The sequence below is a fragment of the Micrasema longulum genome, unplaced genomic scaffold, assembly GCF_059751315.1.
Source record: "Micrasema longulum isolate JH-2025_06_02 unplaced genomic scaffold, ASM5975131v1 h1tg000058l, whole genome shotgun sequence".
NCBI classification, from domain to species: domain Eukaryota; kingdom Metazoa; phylum Arthropoda; class Insecta; order Trichoptera; family Brachycentridae; genus Micrasema; species Micrasema longulum.
In genome coordinates this window covers 360,002-386,977 of record NW_028277265.1, presented here as the reverse complement: position 1 = coordinate 386,977, position 26,976 = coordinate 360,002, and the positions used below count along the sequence as shown (strand labels likewise).

General features: G+C 30.2%; 1 protein-coding gene across 2 annotated transcripts in view; it reads left to right on the top strand.

Moving 5' to 3' along the window:
• LOC148285121 (uncharacterized) overlaps positions 1-26,976 on the top strand; it is a 176,126-nt gene that overhangs the window by 90,850 nt on the left and 58,300 nt on the right. For both annotated transcript variants that reach the window (XM_088230004.1, XM_088230013.1), the window contains one exon: positions 16,887-16,987. In XM_088230004.1, the coding sequence (XP_088086130.1) occupies positions 16,909-16,987 (79 nt within the window). In that variant the 5' untranslated portion in view covers positions 16,887-16,908. The remainder of the gene's footprint in view (positions 1-16,886; positions 16,988-26,976) is intronic.

Here is a 26,976-nt window from a genome sequence, read left to right as displayed (position 1 = left end):
TCGACTGAATCTCTTGCACACAAACACCAGACACAAAACAGCGCCTTTAAATTCATTGTTATGAGTTCTAGCTTCGTGCTCTCTCTTATATAGATTTAATTATTTTTATATTGGCGGCGGTGTACTGTATTTGCGGACATTTATTCTTCGCGTACGAAGGATAAATATTTTTTGTAAAAAAAATCACCATAGTTATACAAATTTTACTTTCCAATCCAGTACCGAAATGCCCATTTGAAGATTGCTAAAAATATATCTTCATCATTTGAATAAATAAGAGAGATACATCATGTTACGTATCGTATGTAGACTAGTGCGACATCACAGCCACACAAGAAATAAAATGGCGGATTCGAAGTAAAGAAATCAAGTACCCTTTCTGAATAACATTTAATACAAATCGTGAAATAAACTCGTGGACCGTGAGAATCCCGAAGGTGTTAAAACAAGCACCGTTATAAGAAATTCATTATATTCTAATTAACGAGTAGTGTTAATCAAGAATTCATTTTGCCACTCTCATTAGCGTCGGGTCGTCTCCCGAAGTACCTCCGACTCAAATTTACTTTAAATTGACCAAATAATTAAAACAAATGATTTATATTTGGTGTAGTTTTGCAATTCGCGGGTTACTGTATTTGAAAGAATATCTTCGGCTTAACGAGGAAGAATATTATACTCGGTTGGTAAACTACTAAATACAACCTAAAAATGATACTCAATTAATTGCGAGCGTATGATTTTACAAATATCTTTTATAAGAGGAATGTATGTGTATTTATATCAACCACTGTACTTTTGGGTTTCTAATCGACCGCTCTCATGTAAAAAAAAAACTTAAATATTTCTTCGTATGGAAATTTTACATACAGAATAAATATATATATATTTAGTTTTTTTTTGATTTTAGCTATTTTCATTATTACATAATACATTATTAAATCTTAAACCCGTCAGAACAAGTATTTTTGTACCTGGTGAAGTTTCTATTAATAGTTCCTTGAAATTTAAAATTAGTACTTATTTTGATTTTATTTATTTTTTGTATAGCAAGTATGTCAGTAGAAAGACGGCTATATATGATATGGCATTTTCGAAAGGCATATCGAGTTATACAGCGTGTTCATTAAACCCTGTCACATCCGAAACCACGATGATCAGTATGAGCAAGAAGACATATTGGCAAATTAAAATATTTTTTTCGAACGAATAAAATTTAAAATAAAAAAAAGCAAATGGTTGCTTACTTCTGCAGGGCAGAAACGAGGTGGGGGAGGAGGGAGTCTGATACAGCACCGCCCTCCCTCACTTCTCCCCTGCAGAAGTAAGCAACCATTTGTTTTTTAAATATTTTATTTTTAAAAGATTTCTTTGTCCTCAATATTTTTTTAATGTGCTAATATGTCTTCTCGCTCACACTGATCATTGTGGTTTCGGATGTGACAGGGTTTAAAGAACACCCTGTATATCACCGGATTTGTTTGGATGCGATCAACAATCTGCAATACTGTGGTATGTCTTCTTTTAATAGGGTTAGAGAAAATTAGCTGTGTCACTATATAATATATCAATTTTTCTATTTCCAAATATGGTAAAATGAGATAATGTTTTTATTTTTTTATTAAATAACCCTTGAAAACCGGCACATTATATTCGGCCATATTTCAACGTACCATCTATATATATGGAGTAATGGTTGACAGTTTATAGTCATCATCACAATTTACACATCTTGTTATGCCGTCTTTGTCATGGGTGGCAAAATATAATATGTCAAACATTCTTTTTTTTAACACATTTCACATTTTAATTTTAATAGGTACTTTTAATTTTAATTTTTTAAATGATTTATTTTTTTCTACGGCTAAGAATTTAAATTTTCAAAATACTTTGATTAACAAAGAGGAACTGCAATTCTTGGTAACAAAGGTCTACGATGTATGCAAGAGAAGCGATTTGCTGATGAATGTCGATAAATCGAATGTAATGGTTTTTGAAAGAAATGAATGCATGACTAAATGTGAAATCACTGTGTATGGAGTTATACTAAAACAAGTAAAGGAATTTGTGTATCTGGGAAGTATGTTCACTAGGGATGGAATGACTGAGAAAGATATTGAAAGGAGGGTGAGTGCCGGGAACAGAGTGAACGGTGCACTGAAATCGACCTTGGCAAATAAATGCTTGTCACAAGAGGCAAAATTGGCAGTTCATAACGGAGTCCTGGTCCCAACCCCTGATGTATGGGAGCGAAGTATGGACTTGGAAAAACAGGGATGAAAGTAGGCTGAATGCTGTCGAAATGCGATCTCTCAGGCGAATGTGTGGTAAAACTATGTACGATAGATGCACAAACGTTGAGATCCGTACATTATGTAAGGCTGAGACAAGCATTATCGACAAAATCAAGAAAGGAGCTCTGCGCGGGTTTGGACATGTAGAACGAATGGACAGCGAGAGAAGGGCTAAGAATATTTACAATGCGAATGTTGATGGATGCAGAAATAGAGGAAGACCGAGAAAGACATGGCATGACCAAATCCAACAAATACTTAAAGATGGACATGTCAAAAGTTGGAATAATCGGCGCGCGTCCATGAGAAGATGTATGAATGTAGAGGAAGCGAGATCTGTATGCAAAGATAGAGTGTTGTGGCGTTTTATCCTCTCTGCCTACCCTTACGGGGAAACGGCGTGATGGTTTGTTTGTTTGTTATGCCGTCTTTGTTATGGGTGGCAAAATATGATATGTCAAACAGTTTTTTTTTAAACACATTTCACATTTTAATTTTAATAGGTACTTTTAATTTTATTTTTTTAAATGATTTATTTTTTCTATGGCCAAGAATCAAAATTTTCAAAATACTCTTATTTAGTTTATATATAATATGTATATGTATATTTCTGATGCTTAAAATGTATTCAAGTAAATGGCTATTTTTTAAGTTCAATTGTATTATTTATCTTTATTTTCCTACTTTAAAAAAATATTTTAAACCTTATGATTACCGTATAGAAAAATTTTTTTTTCCGCAAAACAAATTGAAATTTAAAAATATTAATCTCTAAATTTTAGATCATGTTCTGGAAACTTGTTATTTTAAATAATGTTTTAAATAATAAAAGTACATAAAATATGCGTCAGGAATATATGAACGTTGCTTACTCTATGAAATGAATTGAAATTGGCATTAAATACATGTGCAAAATATTTAACAAATGAACATACTTACTATTAGAAACTAATAAATAGAAATACCAATTTGATCCTTTTCATTTCTCGTATAAAAAAAATAACAATAAAGGATCAAGACGGGTATTTTTTAATACTTTCTCGGTAAATAAATTAGTATATATATAAATGAACTATCAATTTAAATACGGTATTTTTTTCTTATTGTATTTGAAGGGTTAAGTGCAAGTCGATTATTTGTTGAAATTCAATAAAATAAAATATCATTATTCAATTTGCCTTTCGTGCAGTACAAAAAATCGAGTTTTTAGGTATTTGTGGAGTTTCGTGATACATGACCGAAAATGTTTCTCCCTTTGTACCTCAAGGGATCAGAACAAAACTTGTTTGAGTGAGGTAAACAAATAATATGGGCATCGTTGTTACCTTCGGCGGCTTAATACAAACACATTTCGTAAGGGTGAAATAAGAGGGGAATACATAAATATTTAAAAAAATATGAAATAAAACATCTCGATAATAATATATGATATAAAGGATTTTGGCAAATAAAAGCTGAAGCAAAAATGACAAATTTATTTCGAGTGTGTTTTAATTTTTTGTTACGTAAAAATTTCACTCTTAAAAGACTGTGGACTCGTGTTACCTCTAGTAAAAGAATATTCTAAAGTTCAAACATTGAAAAAAAAAAAAAAATTTAACAGTGTTGTAGCAAAATTAATTTTAAATCATAAAAACGCCGCTTATGTTACGCGCGTGCGTTACCCATCACTGTCATCAACTGACTGAAGACTCATCTATTTTAGACAACACTCGCCGCAAAACAGCGTCTCTGTTTTCCTTGTAATGGCTTCTATCTTCGTATTCTCTCTTGTACAAAGTATCTGTATAGATGTGTTGCTGAATTAGCGGACATTCATTCTTCGCGTGGCAAGGATAAATATTTTTTGTATTAACATTTAGCATAATATGAATTTTACTTTCCAAATCGGGTGTAAAAATGTCCATTTGAAGATCACGAAAAAAACGAATTCATCATTTTAAGAAATAAGAGAGAAATTTCAAGTGTTGTGTCCTATGTCGACTAGTGTGACATCACAGCCAGCCACACAAGAGTTAATTCGGAAACTGATAAATAGTATAAAAATGACGTATATAATTGGTAAGACAAATATCAAAAGAGATTAAATGCAACCGAAATGAAATTTACTGGATGTGGACAGTTGCATAGCTGTCCAGATCCGTGCATAGAGCAAAAAAGCATTATAGATACGATTTCTTTGATTCTGTGGTTACGTTTCTCTCTTAAAACTTAAGGATGCAGAAAAAAGGCCCAAAATAAATTACTTCTTATTTTTTTAACACTTGAAACGAATTTCATGTAAAAATATGTATCATTCCCTTTCTACACCTTAAGGTGCATAGGGCACTGCGTTGGTACACCCAACGTAGCGTTACTTGATTTTTTTTCTTATATGAGGGTGACGTGATTAGTCTTACGCTTTAGGTACCAGTCCAGGGACTATGAAATATTATAGTGTGAAAACACCCTTTTAAATAAATATTTTAAATCAACTATGTCGAGAATCGAACCCTAGACCTCTTGCATGGCAGGCTAACGTCCTGATTATTACACCACGAGGCCGACAAAAAAACATGTCTAAAAATGACAATATTCCGAATTATCGAGATAGGAATGCATGGATGAAGGAAATTATCTTATTTTTATTGCAGGCGTTATTTTATTATAACATCTCGTTTCCATGTTATCTTAAACTAAAACTAAAATATAATATATAATAATGTAACAAATGCATGGTAAGGTACGCTCGTATTAGCGTTAGAGTGCAAAATATACACATTTAAATCGTACCAATAAAGGTAAAGAAATGAAGTTATCATTTTGTCAGTTCTTTATTCTAAAGTTGAAATTGAGATCTTAGAAAATATGTTTTTACCATGTGAGAACTGCATACTTTTTTGTAGGAATTATTTTTTAACTCAAGTGAAATAATTGTGGAATATTTATATTGCATATAAATATGTACATGCGGCGACGATACATGAGTTCACAAAATAAAAACGTATTCTTCTGAGTAAATATGTTGTATTTTAATATTGTTACTCCCAGTTGACGTAACCCAGAAACTTCAGAGCTTAGTACTAAATACAGCTAATATTGACTGGCCATGGAAACATGTCGTGGGAAACTCTCGGGATCAATACAGGTTGATGTGTATTTTAAATCAAATTAATGCTTGTGTTTTGCATCAAATTTCAATAAATTAATCCCTAAACATCAAAACAAACGTCCAAATTTATCATTTCAATAAAGACTTAAGGGTCTAATTAGACATCTAATCTTGTTTAATTAAAACGTAATTAATTTATTGAATTGACATCTGTTTTGGAGAAATATTCGGTTTTAATAAAAAACGTCACAAAGCAAAACGTCATTTTAATCTGTATATTTGCGAATTTCATCTCAATTACAAATCATATCCCTGGTTTTTGTTGGCTGGTGTTCTAAATTGTTTTTACGTATTATTGTTGAAAAATTCAGACAATACTTGACTTTAATTTTTTTTAAATTATCAAATGAAAAATATTTTTCAAGGAAGTTTAAAAAATTCAGAATACAAGGGGAATTTATAAAAATCAATACGCATAATAATTTTTTAAAAATGGAAGTTTAATTTACAACTTTAACTATTGGTGATGTTGTCTTGAAGTATTTTTAAAATTTCAATTTGTTACAACAGAGAGGGCAAACATTTTTGAGAAGGAAATATGGAAATCTAGGCATTTACTGGGCTTATGATCTGTGATTGGCTGGTTTAAGTGGCCACTTCACACACTGTTTTTTACACACTTTACACATTATTTTTAAAATGACTGTAAATATTATAAAACCCATATTTTTTTTGATTTGGCGTCTATTTTGTAGAACTCCATTTTTATACATTTGATTTAAAAATTAATCACTGATTTGAGTCTTCTGAAAACTTTATTTTATTTTTACAAAGCAAAAACAAAAAATAATATGACAATTGTTTCGCCTTGTTAGGTGAGTTAGTTGCTTACTTTATAATAAATTTTTCCGAAAAACAAATATAAGTACCTAAATCCCCTATTACCTATTAAACACTAAACCTTCTCCTAACTTTTGTTTTTTGTTATAGGATTATTTTGTTTACTTAAGTACCTAGAATTATATAGCTATATAAGGACCTTCAATCCATTTGATCCTCACATTCGTTTGTAAATGCCCCAACAAGGCGAAACAACTCTCACAACAAAATAAAACAATAGACAAAAATACATATTTTTTAATTCGACTTTGTTTGATAATATTAACAATATTAAGAAAAAAAAGAAAAACCTTGATCTCTTACTTAGTTATTTTTTTTGTATTCAATAAAGAAGCAATAAATATATTAATTAAAAAATATGCATAGGTACTATTTCATATCTCACTTGCATAATAGCGTGCACATAAAGAAAAATATTATCGAAGAGGCATCCGTCAAAATTAGATTCTTTACCTTTTGGAAATAAAAATAACAAATTACACATCTTTTTCTTTAAATAAACTTTGTTTTTCCAAGCTGTCTCTTGTAAAATGTGTTCCCGATTTCCGAATTCGCCTCGAGTCAGCCGCTGTTTCCGAAGATATATAATCTGAATCCAGAAGTTTCCAGACGCATAAATATCCTGGAAGCATCCTGCGGAATATTCCGCTCTCCACAGGGTCCTGTTTATTACCACCTGAATCCTGGATTTATGGGAATTGCACGCCATGGGAAAATTTCGTCGTGGAGCTTTCTCAGCAATTAGAATTTTACGGAAATCTTTAGGGTCATTGACATTATACTCTTAAAGTAATTATATTACTTGTATTATTAATTGCGAAGTGTGGTATAGGTATTTAAAGGGCTTATGGCCTGCCATTTCCCGATTTGCATGATCAGCGATTGCTTTACAGATTGTTATATTTAAACTATATAATATTTCTTTAATTCTTCCATCTGTTGATTTAATTAACAGAGTGACCTTGTGCTTATGCGAGGGGGTGTATGTTTAAGGGTTCTCAATTACTATGTATTTACTTCAGACTTATTTCTCATACTAACATTTTGGTGTAAGTTGGTCAAGAAACTTACCGATTTTCGAGGCTTTTTGAATGTTGGCTTATTTTGTGTCTAGAGAATGAAAAATACAGTCCTGTCTGTGAAATAGAACCATAACCCTCGACAACTGTTTTCAACTCGGTAGCTACTCTTAGGCAAAAATTCTGAATAAGAAAATCGAGTAGAGATAAGTCTGCCTCGTAATAAAGTGGTTTTTGCATTCGTTTACCATTCCTAAGGTTCTGGATTCGATTCCTGGCAGGGTGGACATAAAATATTGATTTTTAAGGTTCTTTTATTTATTTTACGCTTAGAATATACATGTATTATTTGTACATATTCATAGTCAGGCATATTGCTTTAAGTAAAAATTTTCCTACCTGCCTAAACCGTTTAGTTTGAGAAAATAAAAAGCTATAGAAATATTACAGGTGTTTATATTAAAACATAATCATCTAATCTAATACAAAATTAAAAACAAGAATAAACTAAAAATTTACACTATACTTTGAAGAGAGGAGGGAAATGGGAAAGAAATAAGAACGAGAAAGAAAAAACTAATATATTCGGATAGTTGCATTTAAACCTTGATTTAAAATTAAAAAACAAAAAGGCTTCTCTGACATTAGTGGGTAGATTATTTCACAGTTGAGCAGCTACTAATGTGAGAAAGAAGGTTCTACGGTTTGGAAAAGAGTTCTCTCGGCGACAATATTTTTTTAACTGTAATATTTCATTGTTCCTGGACTGGCGCCTAAACGTAAGAATGATCACCTTTCTGTAACACATAATTAAGATACACTGCATGGGCTTTTACACACACTGCGTTTATTGTCACATTGTGAAATAAATTAAACTCTATCCGTATGATAGAACGCATTGACGCTCACCTAAGACGTCTGTTATATATTTGATTTATTCAAACTAATTAAAAAGACTTAATGAATTAGCATTGTCAGATATACTCCAAAACTTCATAAGTTCATAATGTACATTGCATTAGTTGTAAGTGTCGTTTCCTTACGACGTTTATTAATATGAAGATAATGTCTCTAACAGGATGTGAATGTTTACAGATTGTAGAACATTATTATCCTTGTATAATAATGAAAAGTTTGTAATATAAACAGGGCAATATGTTACTAATTAAGAAGATGTTCAAACGAATGATAATATTTAGACTTGTAAATAAATAACTTTTTTAAAAAAATATTTTTTTTTTAATTTATTTTTCAAAAATATTTACAAAATAGTCTTAAATTAAAGTCCTGCTGAGTTGCATACATACAACTCGTCAGCAGGTTCTTATAAATTACATCGATTATTTACACTTAACCTACATTAACAATAATTTTACTTGAAAAACAATTACAGATTACCTTATGAAAAATTAAAAATTATCACTAATACAAAAAACTTTTTTCTAATAACCATAATTTGAGCAAACGTCGCACTCCTGTATCTAACTCAGTATTGTTTGAATGTCATTAAATAAACATAATGCTTTAAATATTATTGATGGTGCTTTAATAAATTAATTAATTTATAAATAAATGTGTGTAAAATATTCAGATTAAAAATATGTTTGATTATATTTGTTCAACACACATATGTAAAGACAATACATTTAAGAAATAATGTTAGCTATAAGCAGAGAATTAAGAATAGTCCAGAAAGAGCGTAGAATCATATTTGAATACATCGGACTGTGTCCAAAAATCCCCCTATTTTGCTACACTTTCGTCGCGCGCATGCGTGAAGTCGCCGCGTAATGTTGCCAGATCGCGGAAAATATAATCATAAAACAAATTTAAAATTATTATATCTCAAATTTTATTGTACACGCGGGAACACTGATTGACACCGCAGAGTAGATAAGCAAAGGGTCATTTAATAAGAGTAATTTAATTAATGAACTTTGAACTTAAAAAATAAAACAAATCATCAGATGAAACACGTCTCAAACTTTCATTTCATTTAGCTCAGAACTTTAAAATATTTGAACTATTTTATTTAGGAAAAAATGGTTAGAAAGAAATGAAAATATGGATAAAAAAAACGCAGCTAGAATGAGAAGCATAATACACACATTTGACGTAAGATAACAAGTTTCTCTAGTCAAAAGCTTCCACAAAATCAGTCCATTTTTTTCATTGTTTTTATTGTTTCTCTCATTAAATAACATGCAAAAAGTAAGCAGGCCCTTAACATTAAATAATCTGTTTTTAAAATTATAATATAATATCACTTTTTTATAATTAAATTTACAGAGATAAATCATAAATGAATCTTACTTTTAGAGTTAGTTCCATAAAATAATGTATTAATAAATAAAATATAGATAATCGTGCTAAGTTCACAGGTTAACGTGGTACAGCGTCTTATATAAATATCGCATATTTGCATACTAACAATGTTTTCAATATTATTTAACTAGTGACGGTGTATAGAATCATAAGTGTTATTTGTATCTCTCTGTCAACAAAAACACGACATATAAATTATAAAACCAGAATAGCAGTATACCTATCAATAATGAAGTATGAAAAATGTTTGAGGAAATATTAATGAATATGTTTACAAATTTGTTTATCGAATTTAAACGTTTAAAATAACACGTTTTATATTTTCATTAATTGATATAATTACATAAATGATACGTGTTTTTTTAAAATTAGTTTGTATATCATGAATATTTAGTTAATTTTGTAACTGTAACTTTTCAAAAAAAAGACTAGCTCTCGGGCTTGGAGAGTAAATTACACGATCATAGTTATGAGGTAATTTAACGTTTAATAATTTTGAAAATATTATATGAGATGAAATTAAAAGGAAACAAAAAATAATAAAACAGTAATACTAATTAAAATAAAATGCTGTTTTTACTTAGGTGCAATTATTTTTAAAAACATTCTTTGAATTTATTTAGTGATATATTACTTTTAATAGTTTTTAGTTCATGAAGGGAGATTATTATAATTTTTTATTCTATAGAAAAGAAAATTATTTTGACCACGACGTGTGTCAAATTTAGGAACTTGGATATTATTTTGGTACTTAAGTGACTTATCCATCTCAAATTCGTTTATTTTATCTTCTTCGTCAATTTGTTTATTATAATTTATTTTGTCAATAGTGTCTATTGTATGAACTTTAAATAATGTATTCAAAATTTTCTAATTGAATTAAAAGAGTTTTTGTAAAATTACTCTGATGATGAGATCTTTGTACTATTTTAAGAGGGTTTAATATATTGGCATCCAACAATACCATATTGTAACAAAGATTTTACAATTGAGTCAAAAGGTATTTTAAATTACTGATTCTTAAAATATTTGATCATGATGTTATTTACTATTTATAAAAATGTCAAATAAAAAAAGTGAATTGAAGATATCACATATAAAATACTACTCAAAACAACATCCACAAACACACATCAATCATCAAACTAAGACAGTGTTCTTCTTTTCGTTTGTTATTTAAATATTGAATGAAATTTTTTATTTAAATTCAATATTTGAAGCACTAACTTTATGCTTATTTCTTATAATAAAATAAATTAAACAACTTTGTTTTTAACCACTAATTTTTTTTTTGTTTTTCACCGACTGGTTTCAAAGCCAAAAAGCTTGTTTGCTTTGAAACCGGTCGGTAAAAAAAATTGTTTTAAAAGAAAGTTGTTTTATTTATGAAAATTTTAATAATTGTTTTTTTTAAATGATTCAGCCCTTAAAATGCGTTTAGAAATATGTCATTCAAACCCCATTTTGATTAGTCTTTAATGGAGTAGGCACTTTTACGTAGAGAGGGTGAGCTTTTCCCAACCATGTTTTGGATAGATACCTACCCATAATGTTATTTATAATTCTATTTATAACATAGCAAAAAAAATTGTTTATACATTTCTCTCGATTACTGTAATTATTTTTTTTCTTCAAACTTTATGTATTATGAAATCCGCACACGTAAGGTCGCTCTTTAAAGTAAAAGATATGGTATTTTTTACATTTATTATTTGAAAAGTAACTTTTATTAATTTTATGTCCCATTTCCTAAGAAACTTCAACTAATACATTTTAAGGAATCTCGCGAATTTGCGTAGCGAGATGTTCCCAGAACTTTGAAATTGTAAAGTGGAATTCAGATGACAGGAATAACGTTCAAACGAGGAATTGTTGAGAATATTACACATGTGGGTAGAGCAAACAGGAAGAAATGGCAATAAAAGAGGCATGAAGAACTTTGAAAAACCAGTTTTGTAATAAGCTTCCCTTCGACTTAAGTTTTTACCATAATTCTAAGGAAATCGTTAATTGCTTTCGCTAATTTTATTGAGTCGTTAACAAGCGACAAACAGGCGTTATTCTTTTTGCCCTAACGGATTTAACTCCTATTATTTTGACAAATCAAAGTGTGTATTTGAATAAGTTAATTTTAATTAACAATGTTTGAAGTGTGTCCAAATGTTTGCAGACAAGTTGTATTTCCTCACTTGCGAGTTTTTTAGATCCAAATGTGTTGCAACAGAGAGGAAAAACATTTTGAGAAGGGAATATGCATGTCTAGGCATTTACAGGGCTAATGACCTATCATTAGCTGGTTTAAGTAGCCACTTTGTATGTTCAGGTTTCACCCAGCAGAACGCAAATACATATATTGTGAAATATCACACGGGAATATTTTATATGGGAATCCACGCTGTGTAATTTTTTTTTTCTTTTTTTAAAAGACATAATTCAATTTTTATGGTAATTTAAAAATTATTCAAAGATACTCGATAAATAATTCGCATAAGCCTCTCTGAATCGACCCAGGATTAAAATTAGGTAAGTTTATGACTGAGATAAACGCGGACCGGATGCCGACTACAGCCTCTCCTCACCCACCCTCCCAGCACCGGAAAGGCTAACTTCACCGTATAAATCTACATAGTTGCTCCCGTGGGAAATAAGTTCGAAGAAATATACGATATATCAACATCTTTTTAGTTTTGCAAAGTTAGAGACTCGGTTTATCTCATGAAATACGTTCACAGTTTTAGGTGCTGAAGATTTTTATTTTGATAATTTATTTCAAATTTGCAAACTTTTTCGAGGCAAATTGAGAAAAAATTCTTCGGGTCTTTTTAAAAATATTAAAATTAAATAAATAAATAATATTAAAATAAATAAATATAAAGATTTTTTGAATTGCAATATTCCATTATTCCTGGACTGACACCTGAAGCATATGACTGATGACCTTACTTTTTAAGATGGGCTTGGTTTGTTTGGTTTAACAATTTAGTGCCCCATGCTCCAATAGGTGCGAAAACAAAATTGTATTGACATGAAATGACTTAAATGCAATTTTCAGATCAAATGCACTTATCTACACAATTTTATACAAAATTAGAATATCGCTCTCTATAATTGAATTAAATTGCGGATTATATTTTAATAAACACTTTGAAACATTTTTAATTTTCTCGAAGCCATCGGAAAACATTAACATACAAAAAATAAACTCGTTTGAACTTTTTATAAACCCTCAAAGCTTTGACATATCAATTTCAACTTTAAATTACTTCTCTGAATTTTTACTTCTGTGAAAAAGCACCTTTTCTGAAGTAGCTACAAACAAAAAATATTTGTACCGGGGAATGTTTTCGTGAAGGCGGGATTATAGCTTCTGGGGAAAACTTAAAAGTGGAGTTTGTATAAAGTTTTCCTCTAAAGGCGATAATTTAAAGCTGCCGCTGAAAAATACATCAAATTTAATAAGGTACTTGTAGCTATAACAACGGCGCATATGTTAAAAGTTTAAGAGATTCTTATGTCATAAAATAAATAAAACAACTTTGTTTTTAACCACAATTTTTTTTTTCCACCGACCGGTTTCAATGCAAACAAGCTTTTTCGTCAAGGTTTACGTAATTATTAAATTAGTGGTCAAAAACAAAGTTGTTTTATTTATTTTTATAAAATGAATACCACAAAGTTAGTGCTTCAAATATAAACTTTAGATTCTTATGTCGTTTTGAAAATTTATGTAAATAAATGCTAAGTGCCAGTCCAAAATATTATTGTGTAAAAACACCTTTTTAAATAAATTTTTCATGTGAACAATGTCTAAAATCGAACCCGAGACCTCTTGCATGGTAGGCAAACGCGCTGGCCATTATACCACGTGGCCGACAAAATATAACATGCTTGACTTTAAAAAATACAGATCTGAAACCACTTAAAAATGCAAGAGGTCTCGGGTTCGATTCCCAAAATGTTTGATATGAAATATTGATTTAAAGGGGTGTTTTCACACTCGAGTATTTCATGGTCCCTGGACTGGGGCCTGACGCGTAAGACTGATCACCTTACCTTCATGTAACAAAACAATCAAGATTTCAAGCAATTGGTGTACCAATCCAGTGCCCTATGCACCATTAGGCGCGGAATGGGAATGATGATGACGATGTTGCATGAACACAGGCAACATAAATATTAAAATAATAAATTACAAACACAAAAACGCATGCAAAATAAATAAAAATAATAATTTGTGTTTAATAAAATAGTGAAATTTGAATTTTTTTTATCAATAAAACTAAAATCCGAAATTAAAAAAATGAAACATGAAAAAAATACCTACTCATAATTCAGCCACAAATAATTTGACCATAAATCTTATACGTTTCAACAAACCCACACCCTAAATTAAAATGTTTACCTTTAAGAATTATTAATATTAAATTTACATACTTGCTGGTCTTATCCTTCCTTTCTTAAATCTTCATGTATGTTCAATAAGTCTAATATCAGGATTTGGGTGGTCCTGTGATTAATATGATCGATCCTATTACAGAGTAAATAAAATGTCCGCATCAAAGAACGGTAGTATAATAACAGGTGCTAGTAAAATGACTAAGGAACGATCACTAAAATAGTTGGTAATGTGAAACAAATGGATGACAAAAAAATGGTCAAAGAGACTTACGGTGGTAGTGAAGAAGTTCAGTGTTTTTTTACATTCTTTTATTCGTTGAGAGACTTTCAAACTGAGCCCAAAAAAAAATTATGTTTAGTATAGTATTCTCAAATCTATGATTTTTTAAAGTTTTGTAATTTTTAAAACCCCCACCAAAACATCAAAATTTCACAGCCCGTTACGCCACGAGTTCAAGTCAGTGTTTTTTTTGTAACAGTTAAAGATGAAATATCTTTCACGTTTAATAAAATAAATAAATAAAAACTAAACGTTTCAAAACATTAATAATACGAAATTACTAAAGGTATTAAAATATTCGTATATAACTACTTAATGATTATTCTGTGTCTACCGGCTTCGAGACGTATCAATCTCTTCATCAGGACATCCATTAAACTAACATGCAAAAATCTTTGATTAGATTTAGTAAAACGTTTGACCACAATGTTGATGCTTTAAATATTAATAATACAAAATTGCTTCGGTGTTTCTTATTACGAAAACAAACAAAGGCACCATATTTTTACATATCTTTCATCTAGAAATGCAGAGATAAAGTTTGTAAATAAAATGAATTTCTTATTATTTTTGTATTATTTTGCTATCTTCTCATTTCCCGCCATTTCCGTCCTCCATAAATACGTTTTCATTTGTTTTTTTACTGGGCAAAGCAATTTTCTTTCTGTTGTAGAAGAGAATATGGCAAATAAAAAAGACCTTGGATTCATTCAACCGTCGCATCTCAAAATATGTGTATTAATTTACTAACTTACCTTTAAATATATGATTAAATTTGATGTGAATCGCGTTAGTATACAGGATTTTTTAATTAATCATTTAATACAAAGTACATTTAAAAACATAATACAAATGAATTATATTTCCAAAAATTATTAAAACTAAATTAGGGAGTAAAATAATACAAACATTAAAAAAAGTACGATGTATTCAAAACAACAAAGAAACAAAGCAAGTTTGACATCATCAAAATTAAATTATCACAACAAAACATAAACTGGAAAGCATGAACAGTTTCTTACCCAACCAAAATAAATAAATAACAACGCTTTCAAGACTGGAGACAATGGCAAATTTAGGACTAAGGGAGATATGGTCGTTAACATCACATGTTATGTATGCAACCATAGTAAATCAGAATATGTGAAATTACATAAAACTTTTAATCAATAATTATACTCATAACTAATAAGTTTTGATTAAAGCATGTTATTTAGTGTGTAGTGGTTCACGCATTTGTCCATTATGTAAAAGGTCATGAAATTAAATATTTACTTAAAAAGTTCACACTAGAATATTTCATATTCCCTGGACTAGCACCTGAAACGTAAGACTGATCATTTTACTATCATGTTACAAAAAATATTTGTGTATGTACCAATGCAGTGCCTTATGCATTATTAGGTGTAGAAAGGACATGATGCTGATAATGTGATTTAAAAAACATTAATAAAATAAATATGTTTAGTTCTGTATAAAAAACTATTCAATACGATTTCTGGCAGGGTCGATGTTAATTTACACTAAGTTTAATGATAGGCTTTTGTTACGCAGGTAGTATATAGTTTAACCTTTTTTTTTCCCTTTTTTACACTTTTTTTGTTTTTTTTTTGTTGTATATTCAAAATAATGTACAAAAGTAAACACAATCTAGATCACGCCAAACTAATAATAAATGAAAGTTTATCGGCGCTCAATCGAGTAGCAAAATTTAAACCCCCGCTGTACGAGGACGGTGTTCTGCAAGATGTTTAAATTATTTTTTATTTTTTTTAAAAATCTTCTTTTCCTTAAAAATGTATTTATATATATAAAAGGCAATGTTCGTATGTGAGTCCTTGATGGACTGAATTACTACCGTACCGATTTACGTGCGGTTTTTAGAGAAATGTAGATCTTATCTGTGGATAGTTATGAAAATCTACAATTAATTAAGTAGACCAAAGTTAGGAGCTTAAATATTTTTTGTTTCCATCACCAGGGTTGCATTTGATGAGAATGCATATAATAAAAAAATGGTAAAATGTTATTTTTTAGCGTACAAAAAAGTTTGTTTTTGAATGTTTACAAACAACATTCTTTTTTTATGGATCCCAATCAGATTATTTTCTTAAATTCCTTAAAATTTTACCTATTTATATCTGTTTAGTGAATTTTCAGTCACGATATATTAATGTTATCTGACAAATTATACATTTTAAGAAATCGCATTCCCACCTACATACAATGCACCCCCGTTGGTTGGAAGATCAGAGTTTGACATTTGCTAAAAGAATTCTGTATCTGAAAATTCATTATTTTATATTTTGGAATTCAAACCGAAAAAAGTACCTAGGTACCTAGACAAATTCAATATTTGAAAATGAATTATTTTAAGTTCCGGAATTCAATCATACACAAGAACTCAAGTACAACGTATACGTTAAATGATATTGCCGGGTTTAGCTCGTAAGTTATAAAGCTAGAACAATTATTGTCAGAAGTCAATTAAATGTCTCTTTCTATTAAAAGTAAGGCTTAATTGAAAAATAATATCGATTGAACACGAAAATAATGTATTTTTGTTTATTTTTTTACAGATTGTTGGGCAACGACAGAAGAATGAGTGTGGAGGATGCGTGGCGCGGTGCTCTCGCGCTTACGCTACTCGTGGCGATATTAGCGCCATTCGCCACAGCCGGTAAGTTTTGTAACTAACTATTAAAAATCGCAATTGCTCCACCGTTTGACAAACGCTGATGTCACATATAAAAAATAAAAAAGAATTTTACGGAAAATAAACTATATAATGATAACAATTTATTTAAAATGAAATACATATATAATACCTACTGGTACAAAAAATGCCTGTAAAAATACTGTTACCATAAAAAAATAAAAATAATCGGGTTGTGGTCCCGTGCAAGTGTTGCGGATTTACGGATCAGAGGTCTGAGGTTCGAACCCCACTCCACATTGATTTCCATTTTCTAATAGTGAGTTATTTACAACTCGTTGAAAATGGTCACCAAAATTGAAATATTTAGGTAAATTATAAGAACGATAATATTTTTATTTTTTTTAAATGAACCTTCTCATCAGGTTGTAAAATTATTAAATCTAAATATATATACATATTATTATATAATACAGGTTTTGGAACCACAAGTTTTACCTTTAACAACTAAGAGCGATAACGCACATTTTTAAACAAAAAAATGCAATGACAACAACAAACCATCACACCGTTTCCCCGTAAGGCTAGGCAGAAAGGATAGAACGCCACATCGTTCTGTCTTTTGACATGTCCATCTTCAAGTATTTATTGGATTCGGTCATGCCATGTCTTTCTTGGTCTTCCTCTATTTCTGCATCCATTAACATTCGCATTGTAAATATTCTTGGCCGTTTTTTCGCTGTCCATTTGCTTTTCATGTCCAAACCAGCGCAGAGCTCCTTTCTTGATATTGTCGATAGTGCTACCTTAGCCTCAGGATCTCTACATTCGTGCATCTATCGTACATAGTTTTACCACACATTCGTCTGAGAGATCACTTTTCGACAGCATTCAGCCTACTTTCATCTCTGTTTTTCCAAGTCAATACTTCGCTCCCATATATCAGGGTCGGGACTAGGACTTCATCGTGAACTGCTTATTTTGCCTCTTGCGACCAACATACAATGAAAGTATAAAACAATCAACTTTTATACTACTACTACTATTGCGTACTAGAGAATATTTTTCTTGAATGAAATAAAATTAACAATTTAAAAAATGAAATAAATAAAATGTTGACAGAATATTTTAGCAAGGAGTAAAAAATGCATAAAAACTTTTATTTAAAAAGCTGTATATTCTGAATCAGGTAGAAGTATTTGTGTATCTGGGAAGTATGTTTACTAGGGATGGAAAGACTGAGAAAGATATTGAAAGTAGAGTGAGTGCCGGAAACAGGGTTAACGGTGTACTGAAATCTACTTTGGCAAACAAATGTTTATCGCAGGAGGCAAAACTAGCAGTCCACATTGGAGTTCTAGTGCCAACTCTAATGTATGGGAGCAAAGTATAGAATTGGAAAAATAATGACGAACGTAGGTTAAATGGTGTCGAAATGCGATTCCTCAGGTAAATGTGTGGTAAAACAATGAATAAATAACATTTAGTATAGACAAATTCGTTTTTTTCAATGTATTTGTACATTTCCTTTTACGTAATTCTTATTAATTTGGATGATAGACCATTACCAACAATTATATAATTTATCTCGATCGCTTTCGATTTTTTCCCCAACCTCTTATTACTGGCACTTGATTGATCGTCCGTTTATGGGAGATACTTATCCAAGAAAAAACGCCCTTTATACGTGGTTTTGATTGCATTTCTCCAGCGTATAAATCACAATACTTGTCCAAACAATGTTACAGACAGTGTTAAATTATTCATACTCATTTCATAGCGTTTAGATTACACAAAGAGATAGGCTCTGTGAACCTTTAGGCGGTCCGCATACACAACAGTTAGCAATATCTTGTGTCCAACGAAAAGTGTCGCAACTACACAAAGATCTTCAGATGGAAGAATGAAAGGAATATAAATACAGAAAGAATGGTGAATAGTACGCAGTGTGTAAAATGGCTACTTAAACCAGTCAATGACAGACCATAAGCCCTGTAAATGCTTAGACTTAAAAATTCCCTTATGTAAAATATTCCTCATGTCCATTGTAATATAATTATTTTCTTTTATAATTTAAAATAATATGTGCATTAATAGTGGAACTGGGTAGAAGTAAAATGGATTGTCTCATTCGCCCAAACCAATATGAAATAAACTGCTCCACAAATGTAAATTTGATGTTATGTTTTTGTTTTTTTATTTTACGTTTTATAATATAAATAATATAGGTGTACATAAATTGAATATTCACTTATATACGTAGTGTTTAAAACTGTCTAAATATTTTTTTAATTACCTCTGTATATTAAGTCTTTTTTGTTTTTTGTCACATGTAAAAATAATTTAAAAAAAGAATATTGTTAAGTGTTCTCGGCACGGGTTCCCCAATGAGGTCACATTGCTTTTATTATTAATCTTTGTCTATAATGGATAAAAATGAATAAATAACATATATAAATAAATTTGAAAGCCCGAAGGGCGTAAATAGATAATTATTATAGAAAGTTTCTAGAATTAAGAATAAGGACATTATAATGATAGTTATAGTATGGACAGCTAGACGGATATTATATGTCTACTATATGTAAGGAGAAAAATGATAAAGCAATACCTGTCTATAAAATTAAATTGACTATTTGTGAAATTTTCACATTTATAAGATTTACCAAACGAGTACTTGGGATTAGCAAATTACAACTCAAAAACTAAAAACAAAATATTTCAATAACCATATAAAAACAGAGCATTTTTACGTTTAAACAAGCAATTTAATGCGTAAAACTATTGAATACTTCCCGTTTTAAATATTTACCCGTGAAGTACTGGAGTTGATTTTTACTTACATAAAATACATTGATTTTTTTAAGTATACATACTCTTTTATAAAAAAACAAATAAAAAAAATTTAAGCTGAACAAAAAAACGACTTCGAAATAAGATTAAAATATTTTGGAGATTGTTTAAAGGTAGAAAGACTGACACCAAAGTTCAGATTCTGTCTCAAGTTTACATTACGATTATCTGGACATCGGTGTATGTGAGCTTATGTAAGTTTATGCTGTGCTGATCGAGGATCAGCGCATCATCATTTCAACACCAGTTTATTGATATCAAATCGCGTTTAGTTCAGTGATGATGGATATCGGATGCTGATCCAAACCGTGAGATGAACCTTACAAAGTCGCGCAAGTATTTTTAAATTACACCTGATACAAGATTATACACCCAGTACAGGTGTGTACCAACTGGCAGATCAGCGTGACCACTGCGCGGTGTAATTATTTACCAATATCCAGAGGTTCAGTACAAACTAGACATGAGAAATTCCGTTAGTAGGCACGGCACATCCACACGTATTTACAATTTTTATAAACATGAAATTTTGACAGATCATAAAAGGTAACACGGTACAATATTAATCTTTCCTGCACCCACGTACTACTTACTTTCTACAAAGATAATAACGGAAAATTTGTCTGCCATGTACAATTGAACGCAGTTGTGCAGAAAGCATCTAGCCATAAAAAAATTAAACTGAGGTACTAGTACTTTTGTGAAAAGGGGGAGTAATCTAATCTACGCAATAGTAAGAATAATTTTTACTTTGATAGATGATAAATAATGCATGCATTTGTTTTTATTATAATGCATTTTTTTTTTAATTACGTGTTTATTTATTTAATTTATTAAACACTTTATACCCATGTACAATTTATGTACAAAAAAGGGCGGGCATATTGCCTTAAGACAATTTCATTCTACCTACCCAAATTGATCAGTTTGAGAAAATTACAAGTACATTGACACATTCTAGGCTATTATGTAGATTTAACATCATTTTTTTTTTAACTCAACAAGAAACATTAATATGAAGAGAGGAGGGAAGAGGTGATACTAAAGAAAGAAAAGAGAGAAATGGACAACTCAAATATTTAGATGGTGACATTTCAATCTTGATTTTAATGTAAATAAAGCGTCTCTAACATTAGTGGGTAGATAAGTCCACAATCGAGCAGCTTCTACGTATATTTATTTATTTGACACTTTATATACATATACAATATATATACATATAAGGGCGCGCATATTGCCTTAAGGCAATATCTTCCTACCTACCCAAACCGTTCAGTTTGAGAAAATTATAAATGCATGGACATATTGAATCTTACAGTTTTATACAAAAATAAAGATTAACAAAATGAAATAAAAAAATATGAAAAAATTTACACTATACTATGAAGAGAGGATAGGGGATGGGATGGAAAGAATAAAGATAAAGGAACAATTTAAATATTATGATGTTGACATTTCAATCTTGACTTAAATATAAATAAAGAAGGGGCGTCTCTAACATTAGTGGGTAGATTATTCCACAATCGAGCAGCCACTACTGTGAAAGAGGAGACAAGAAAATTAGAGCAATGACAGGGTATTAAAAGGGTTCTACGTTACTAGAACGAAGAGATAGTCCGTGTTGTGAAAGAGGTTGGATGAGCTCTCTCAGATAAACAGGTGAAGTGGGATTATTTAAAATATTGTGAAGAAGTGATAGAATGTGAATGTTTCTTCTATGGATGATACTGAGCCAGTGTAGTTGCGTGCGATACTCGGTTATGTGGTCAAATTTGCGAAGATCAAAGATATAACGAATACAAATATTCTGCAATCGTTCTAACTTATCAAGTAATTTAGAGTTAGCATCTGGACAACACACATCCGCATAGTCAAGAAGTGGAAGAAGTAAGCTCTGAATACGTATTCATACGTAAACAAACATTCTCCAATCGTTCCAACTTATCAAGCAGTTCAGAATTAGCATCTGGGTAACAGACATCTGCATAATCAAGGAGTGGGAGAAGTAAGCTGAGGACGATAACCAGACTGAAAAAATGTATTTGACCAGCTTCAATAATTTTTAAAGTCTGGCTTTTTAATCAATAAAACTGGTCGAACAGATATTTTTTTTGTGTTATAAAAAAAATTTATGTTTGCTTTTTTACCATTTGTCAAAGTAAAAAACATTCGGACTGTTGTGTAAATTTGATAATTCACTCTTTTCACAAGAGTGCTATTATCTCAGTTTCACTTTTCTGTGGCTAGCTGCTTTTTGCTTGTCTTCGTTTAATTATTTAAAGCTTTTTCCGTTTTACCTTTCATATTTATTAATATGTTTATCATGGACGTTCTGAAATTACCGTTCATAACAGTAAAATAAAGCATTTTGTCCGTCCTAGAAAGCAGTATCTTATATAATATATTATGAGTGATCTAAATTAGTTTTACACGTACGTCTATATTGAATTTACATAATTTGAATTAAAATTAGTGTTAAACCTTTAGCTTCATAAATTATTGAAAAGTCAAAGTTATTTATATTTAATTTTACATTAACCTTAAAATGAGGATTTGTAAACAATTATTCCTTACTAATTATACAAATTTAAATGTTATCAATCGTCATTATTTTTTTTGTGATAAAACTCCACAGAAGTGCAGATTACACTAGACTTGAGGTGATTTATTTGCCGTATCACACAAAACAATAAAAATAGTTTTTTTTAAATTTGACAGTAACCACAAAACGGTAACCAAAATAAAATATAAAATTGGTAAGATATCTAACTGTACCTAACAAAACGATTATTAACTCATCCAACACTAATCCTTTGTACTGTTTTTCATTTGAATATGATGAGATGAAATGCAATCTATTTGATTGGGCGGCATTGTTCATAATTACAATCATCAATGATACAATACATAAATATAAGAACGAATCAAGATAATTTGATAATAACGACTTTTAATACGTATTAACAGAGATGTATAAACTTTTTCAAGGTTTGAGACATATCATTTAGCTAGTCAAAATGATCTACTATGTTTAATTTTTGCAAGTTACCCTGCATTTTATAGAAGTTGAAACTTTATTTGGGAAATAGTTAATAAAAGTTAAATTTGATTTCTCAGCGTTTTCTTGCATTCAACCAAAATAACACTTATTAAGTGAAACGTTTATAATAAACATGAATAAATAATATAATAAAAAAAAATGGATCAGAAATCCGAGATTTGAATCCCTTTCTGCTGCTGTTTGATTCCTGTTTTGTAATACTGAGTTAATTACAACACATTTAAAATGCCTCCCGAAATTATAATATTAGGGTAAATAAGAACCTAAATATTTATTTTTAAAAAAATATAAAAGACTACCCCATTTTTAAAAGAAAATTTCATGACAAAAGAAAGTTATAGCTAATCTTTCACCATCAGTTTGCTAAGCCCACTAAGTGGTGCATAGAGTACTACATTTGTAATCCAATTGGAAAGTCATTTTTCTATCAGTCCAGAAACAATAAAATATTACCGCATAGAACCACCTCTGACACCAATATTTTAAATCTAAACTACGAATCGAACGGTAGGTAAAACGTTTTTCGATTTCCTCTTCAGGATTTTCATTTGATAGAAGCCAAGTCGGAAACACTCCTCCAGGGTTCTGGTTTTATTTCTTCAAAGTTATTGTATTATGCTATTTCATAAAATACATAATATTAAATTGCCGTAACATTTTACAAAACCAATCTGATTCGATTAAATTATTTTTTATATATAACGAGTATTGCACGAGAAGTAAAAGATTGCACTTTTTGACTTTTAAATATATTGTAGAAGTATAGTGGAATGCAGTTCCTTGCACTTGAGTGTTCTGATACATCAGTTCCTTCTCATCATGTATTCAGGGCGACGATAGTGAATGGTCAGCTCCTCTATATCTGGACCTAATAATCTGAAACATTGTACACGATTTCCAACCACAGTCACGAAAAACATGAGAATTCCATACATTACTTATGGAATAAAAATAACAATAGATTTAATATTAACAATAACAACAGATTTTCCTTAGTGGGAGGAATTTGAGTAGGAAACTCTTTGATGATTTTCTGAATGTTTGAGTTTACTGTTTACCATATTGATGTGCCATATATATGTTTAAAAAAAATATTTTTTACATTTTTTTTTTATGTTTCTGATCCTATATTTGTGATGATATACTCATGTGTCTGTGTCATATAATTGCTCGTCCCATCTCAGTACAAAACTTTTAGTCCCATGGAGTTGGGACTTATTGTCTCAAAAATTGTACAACAAACTCATGTGTGTGAATAAATAAATAAGTAAATAAATAAATATAATATTAAAAAACAAAATATATTGAGTAAAATATTTTATAATTTTTAAATATCAAAAACATTTTTCTCTTTGTGTTATTATGACATTTAACAAATATTTTTTTATAATTTTCTTTAAACCTACAATGTTTGAGTATGTCCAAATCCTTGCAGACTGGCTGGATTTCCTCCCTAGGGAGTTATTAATATTTAAATCTATTTCAACAGAGAGGGAAAACAATTTTGAGAAGGGAATATATAAGTCTAGGCATTTACAGGGCTTATGACCTGTCATTAGCTGGTTTAAGTGGCCATTTTACACACTGTGTAATATTCACTATTCTGCCCACGTAAACAAGTAAAGGATATTAAAAAAAACGAAAGAAAAAAAAAAATATTAAAGAAATAAAAATCATTATTTATTCACTTTAAACTAAATATTTTTATTACAATGTAAAATAAAACGTATTGAACATAAATTATAAAACGTAAGTTAACATACTAATAATCCCGAAACCGCCTTTCGGGCTAAAAGTTTTTTTCGAGTAAGCAGGTTTTTTTATATCGACATAATTAATATTCTACCCTTGTGTAATTCAGGGGAAGCTACGCAAAACAAACGATTAATCAAAATACTTCCTGTTAAATTATAACAAGGAACCTAAGTGATTAATTATAAATTGAATAATAATGATGACAACAAATTTTGAATTAAAAAAGATTGACACAGTGTCAATCGTGATTTTTTTTAAAAACCGAAATAGGGTTTATACCATGTCTGTGTCAAAGTCACTGCTTGTATGTTATTTTTTTTTATTACTAGGTACCAAAATGATTTTATACGCCTATTCAAAACAAATAACCTAAATCCTGATGATCAGATACTGTAATGTGATCCGAAACGTCAAAAATGAGTGCGAACGACTCATGCCATAACCCAGAAAAACTCATTTTGCAAGAATTACGCTTGCTTGTGGGTAATACGAATGTATTGAATTGTACACTGTTTCGTCACGAGTTCAATGGTCTGAATAAGCATCCTATCCTTGGTGCGTTATGAGACGAAGCGATGGCCGTTTCAAAATAAAAAAATAAAAAAATATCCGACCACCGTCCTCGGGTATATGAACTACGTTGCTGTATTTATCTTCATTTATTGCACTAGTGCTCATACTGGATGCAAAAATCACCGGTTTCAGGGCTATTAAATCGAACTGCATTCTTGAATCGTGATATCCTTATTTTGCATACGAATGCATCCAGTCGAAAATAAACAGTTTCCATTAATTTATGCACGTTTTATAAAAACAGGATTTTATTTAAGCAATCCACATTTATTATCCACCCACAGGGTTTATGACCTGTCATTGTCTTTCACCATTCTGCCTATATTCGAACAATAATGTTTTTTCAATTCCTCCATCTGTTAACGTTTGTGAAGTTAGAGAGCTGAAACTTTTATAGATTTAATTTCATTTCGAGATTTATCTGATTAAATTATTTCACCTGCGTACTAGACAACCCCTGAAAATATTTTTCAATTATTATACTTCTTTTTGAACCAGGTAGATTTGTAAACAATGTTTTGAATTTGTCCAAATGTATTAGACAAGAACTGCATTCAACCCCCTACAACCCGCTGTTTATATCAACATATTACATCATAGATGAAGAACATTTTAAAGAAGTGAATACTGAAGCCTAGGCATTCAAAAGGCTAATGACTTATTGGCTGGCTTAAATTGTTGGCTCTAAAATTTTCTTCACCTCTGTCGTAATATGTTAGTACAAACAGCTCCCTAGGGGGTTAAATCCAGTCCTTGTCTACCAAAATTACTACAAACTCAAATCATTGCTTATGTTATTTATTCAAATTTTCAAATACAAAAAATAAGTACTTTGGCAGACGATTGCTAAACGCAATATCTTCCAGCCAAACCAAAAACATACTGGTCAAAAGAAGAGTCGAAAATATATATTCATAATAGAGCGAATTAATTAAAAAGAAGAGGTGTTTTTTAATGATGAAATAAGTATTGCATATATTAATTTAAATCAAAGTACATTATGTCATACATATGAAAAGGTGAGAGTGCAATCAGGTAATGAGTTTGAAAGGAGAGAGAAAAAGGAACCAAGAAAAAAAAAATCAAATAAAAAATAAATTAAAGTTAGGGATCTAAGGATATAATATAGTAATGTTTCAGACGTTTTTTTGAAGGTGGCCAGAGATAATATATATTGTATTTTAGCTATCAATATTTTGATTCTACACCAAGCACAAGATATTTCCTATTCTTTGATGTGGTATTACTTTAGTTTTCTTCATGCCTACTTTCGCCTCACCATGTATTTCATTTGTAAAAAATCGTAACTTGTGAGATAGAAAAGTATGTTTAAAAAACAAAGAAAACTTCGTTAGGGAACTTGTGCGTCGATAAGAGAGATTTAGCAAATAATTAAAAATACCCGTCTCTTCGTCAGAACACTAATATACAAATTCCACAATACACCTTAACCATAGTAGTTGAAAAAAAATATAAAACTTGCTGACAGTTCGTGACGTAATAGCTAATACTAACGCGAAGGTGAATAGTGGGATTATTTAAATGTAAGTGTAATTAGTGTCCTGGCGAAGAGACGTGTACATCTTGAAAAAGGTATAAATATAAAATTTGATACGTGGTTTTTTACAATTATTTACTAAATATTCCATTTGTTTGATATTTTATATTCCTGGCTGCGTATCGTATTATGTGTATAAAAGAAGATGAAAAAACACAGAATATCAGGTTAATGTATCCTTTGCCAGCCTTGGGCAACGCATTAGCCAAGAAG